This window comes from Pinus tabuliformis, chromosome 5_1 (assembly GCF_031772625.1).
Source record: "Pinus tabuliformis cultivar Carrire ecotype Pingquan chromosome 5_1, CPIR1, whole genome shotgun sequence".
NCBI lineage: Eukaryota > Viridiplantae > Streptophyta > Pinopsida > Pinales > Pinaceae > Pinus > Pinus tabuliformis.
The window spans coordinates 369330645-369335524 of NC_142305.1; the positions used below are offsets into that span (position 1 = coordinate 369330645).

A 4880-nucleotide genomic window follows, 5' to 3' on the forward strand; every position below is an offset into this window, starting at 1 on the left:
AAAATAATTACTAATAATAATGAGTGAATCTGATACAGTAATAACACTGAATCTGAATCGGTGGAAATTCCCAATTCTCCTAAAATTCCGATTCTAATTTTATTATAAAAAAAATCTTAGGCTTATAAAAATCTAATAAAAACTAACTTGAATTCAATATCCCAAAAAGAAAATCCTTACAATAAGAAAATACAATCCTAGTTTATTCATGTGCCATTAGCAATCCCTCGAATATAAAACACAATTCGCCATCATGTTTGAAGTTTACTTTAACTACGCTACTAATGGCCGTATATTTTAAATCAATAAGGATCCCTCAATGTGTCCAAATCCTTGTACTTCGTGAAGTATTCTGATCTGGTTATTGATATTTCCTTATCTCTATCTAGCACTTGGGAAGGTCTGCAGGGGGAGGCTCCAATGTTGCCAAAGAACCGGGACCGTTTTTCACTAGGAACACCATATTCAATCCCCATGCTAAATGGCCGTCTAAATGGCAGTGCAAAAACCATACTCCTGTCCAAAGAATGAAGATAATTTGCATTTAATATCGAGCGAGCAAATTCAATATGATAATAATCAAATTGAAGAGCAAATGAGTTTCTATATATATACCTGGATTGTCAGCTTTGAATTTGATGGCAACCCACCCGCTTATTGGAGCGATGACGGTGTTGCGCTGTGGAGGATCAACCAGATTGAACTTAAGTGGGTTGGTTATTGGGTTATAGTTCTCGAAACCTTGTCCCACCATGTAAAAATCATAACCATGAAGATGCATCGAATGGTTCTCTGCCACGAAGATGTTTGTTGTCTGATACACCAGTTGTACTGTTGAGTTGTACATGACAACTCTCACCTTTGTCGCCAGTTCAGGAGCCCAAAGTCTTTTGGGAATATCATCCCTTGTATAGTTGAATCTAAGGGGAGGTTTTGATGGAAAATCCCTCCTAAAAACACCATTAATACCAAAATAATAAGCTTGAAGCAGGGCGACACTGGGCAATAAAAAGGACATGTTGTTCATGCTCGCACTAAGCCTTGTTTCGTTGGGGCCTTGACAAGGGTTTCCAGCTTCACATGGAAGTAATCCCAGTCCAACTGTTGCGATGAGGTTGTCATCTATGCTATGTGGAACGTCCACAGGGAACTCTTTGGAATTGAGGCTTCGCAATGCTGTACTAAATCTAGTGACGGCCACAGTGTCATTGTAGTATGGAAGCTTAGGTAAAATGGGTCATGTATTTTGATGTCCCACGTACTCAAAAATGGTTGTAGTTGTAGTGTTATCAAAATCGCATGTTGCCTGATTATTGTAATCTCGGGCAGCCATATAGTATCTGCCTACAGGTTGGTCAACCGTGACAAGAACATCAGTGGTCTGACCAGGAGCAATGACGATTACATCTGTTTTGTATGGCTTGGTGTAGGAAGCATCCACAGCTACAACTGTAAATTTGTGGCTTGCGATCTTGAAAAAGGCAGCATTGACCATCCGTAGAAGGTAAGTTTCTCCTTGTTTTACCAAAAACTGAAATGTTCTTGCATCAACAATATCTATATGTCAATATTCAACAAACCGATTTATATAATTTCAATACTTGATCTATGAAAGGAAATTATTAATACCTGCCCTAGAGCAGTTATACAGGTCTCCTGGCTATCCATTTAGGGTATATGTATCAGACAAATTGGGCGCACCACCAGTGCAGAGTGCTTCGTCTATAACCGTGATAGGGTTAGCGTTCCACCATTCTCATGTTCAATTACAACATCGCTTTTAATGAATATTAGCCATTAAACATACATTAATGATTTCTATATCGAAGATCAAAGGAACTCATTACCTATTATAAGAGGAGTTTCACCATGGGGTTTAGGAAAGGGATATGAGCTTTCTTTCTTAGGGTAGATTACGAAAGATCCATGCACAGTAGCTAGGTGTTGAAATGTAATTCCAACTGCAGTGGCATTTATTTCCGAAAACCACCATCAACTCCCCGCACCACCTTTCAACGAACACCGGTAATTTTCGGAGGGCAGCGATCACAGTTATCAGCTGCCACGTGTCCTGAGTAGTTTTGGAAAAACCATTTCCCCGGCGCGTAAACTTCAGCAGAAAAGGCCGCGCGATATTACCAACAGCCGTCCGATTAAAGTGGACCAAATCTACAGTTTTGGTAGGGACAACATGTTGTTGGTTTACTGCAATGTACATTGAAGTATGCTGATTGAAAATCCGTATCCAATTCACTGACTCTACCTTCGTTCTGGATATTAATATAACACCATGATGAAGTAATTAAGGAAATTTATTGGTTGGTAGATTTTAGGTGAAGTCTTCAATTTTATTTTTACTCACGGGACATGTAATATGTAATGTTTTTTTGTTTTGTTTTTTGTTACATATGCAATGTAATACGCATAGCAGTGCGAAGAAGGAGGGAACAGGGCAGCGTGGAATCACAATTTTTGTTGTGGAGAATATGTAAAATGTAATGTGCAACAACGTGAGTGTAAGGAGTAAAAATTTTACACACAGCAATGTAAAATTTGAAAGCAGAAACAGAGTGTTTCAGTAGTGTTAGTTTTTGGAGAAACAGAGTAAATTCTTGTTGGAACTGAAGCGTTCTGGTTGTAATCCCTCTGATAGAGAAAGATTTCTTTTATGTAACAGTTGTTTTCTATTAACGAATACAAGTTTTTTTTGGTGTGAAAAACTCTGTCTTCAGCAAACAAATTTTTTTCTGTGTTAAAATAGATCATTATTTTCTGTTCATTTTTGTTTGGAATTATCAGAAATTCCCATCATGGTATCAGAGCTTTTCCAGGCTCTTTGAAGGTGTCAAAGAAGTTGAAGGAAGGATTTCTTGCTGCAATAGCTTCTCCAGCAGAGTGAAGACTCAGTCAAGAAAGAATCCAAGGTATTTCTCAAGTTAGTTTTTGTGTTCCTGTTGAAGACAGTAAGTTCTTTTAAATACGCAGTCAAGTAGTTTTGAATCATAGTTAAGAGTGCAAGAAGGCTAGAGCCAGCACTAGCATGGGTATCTTTAATACTCAGCTCCCACAATTTAATGGAAAGAACTATGACTATTGGGCAATAACTATGAAAGCTTTGCTTACTTCCCAAGACTTATGGGAATTTGTTGAGGATGGTTTTGAAGAACCAGCAGATGAAAATGATTTTAATAACTTAACTCAGGTAGAGAAAGATCTGTTGAAGAGCAATAAAAATAAGGATTCTAAAGCCCTCTACTTTTTGTATCAAGCAGTGCATGAGAGTGTGTTTCCAAGGATAGCAGCAGCTAAGAGATCCAAAGAAGCGTGGGAAACTCTCAAGATAGCATATCAAGGCATGGAGAAAGTGAAGATAGCAAAACTACAGTTGCTAAGGAGAGATTTTGAGACTCTCTGCATGAAGGAATCAGATAATATTGACTCATTCTTCACACAAGTGATTAGTCTGGTCATATAGATAAGGTCTCATGGAGAGATTCTTGAAGAAAGGAGGATGTGGAGAAACTATTGAGGATCCTACCCTCAAGGTTCGAAGTGATTTTCACCACCATAGAAGAGACAAAGGATCTCACAAACTTCTCAGTTGATGAACTACATGCATCACTGATAACACATGAGCAGAGATTGAGTAGAAATGAAAATTCATCTCTAGAACATGCCTTTAAGACTCAGATGTTCTTTGGAAGAGGAAGAGGTCAAGGTAGAGGAAACAAGAGAGGAAGAGGCAGAAGCCAAAATAGAGGTAGAAGAAACAGTCCAACAAATGCTCAAGGAAGAGGTAGAAATCCAAATCAGAACCAAGGCCAAAGCAGCAACCAACAAAGTGGACAACATCATGCTCAAGGACAAAGGTATGATAAATCCAATGTCCAATGTCACTATTGTAAAAAGTATGGGCATTATGCAAATGAATGTAGGAAGAAGCAGCATGATATGAGTAATAGAACTAGTGCAAATTTCACTAGAGAAAATATCAGCCAAAATGATTTATTTTTAGCCTGTAATATGGCTAAAGAAAAGAGTGAAGGTGTATGGTTTCTAGACTCCAGTTGCAGTAACCATATGACAGGAAACATAGCCCTGTTTTCTATGTTAGATCAGAGTGTGAAGTCACAAGTCACACTAGGGACTGATAATAAAGTTTTTGTTATGGGAAAAGGAGAAGTAAATTTCTTAACAAAGAAACGTGAAAAGAAAACCATAGCAGATGTTTATTATGTTCTTGGAATGAAATGTAATCTCTTAGGTATTTGACAGCTTGTTCAAAAGGGGTACAATGTTTTCTTTGTGGATGATGTATGCACCATCATGGATAAAACACCCAGCAAACAATGTATTGCTGAAGTGAAGATGACAAGGAACAGGATGTTCCCTCTCAGGATGAAAGCAGATTTGAAAAATAAAGAAATTGCAGCAGTGACACAAGAGACTTTCCAAAGCGAACCAAAAGATGAAAATTGGTTGTGGCACTTGAGATTTGGACATCTCAACTTTGGAGGTCTTAACTTGTTGAATAGAAAAGGAATGGTAAGAGGATTACCATTGATAGAGAAACCAGAAAGCCTTTGTGAAGGTTGTATCTTGGGGAAACAACACAAAGAAAGTTTTCTATCTGGGAACAGCATAAGGGGAAAAGCACCCTTAGAGATTGTCCACTCAGATTTATGTGGACCGATGCAAACTCCATCACTTGCAGACAGCCACTACATACTAACATTTATTGATGATTTTACTAGAAAAACTTGGGTTTACTTCCTAAAGAACAAAAGTTAAGTTTTTGAAAGATTTTGCAATTTCAAAGCACTTGTAGAAAATCAAAGTGGGCTGCATATCAAAGTTCTAAGAACTAATAGAGGAGGTGA

The 4880-nt window shown here is 37.9% G+C and overlaps 1 protein-coding gene across 1 annotated transcript; it reads right to left on the reverse strand.

Annotated features, from left to right (window-relative positions):
* Positions 1-385: 385 nt before the first annotated feature.
* Positions 386-2218, reverse strand: LOC149164986 (laccase-3-like). Its single transcript, XM_089429673.1, has 4 exons — positions 1918-2218; positions 1263-1557; positions 616-1181; positions 386-516 (listed from the first exon to the last, which is right to left on the reverse strand). Exons 1-4 carry the CDS (start codon positions 2216-2218, stop codon positions 386-388), a joined length of 1293 nt encoding a protein of 430 aa, XP_089285799.1.
* Positions 2219-4880: the final 2662 nt, after the last annotated feature.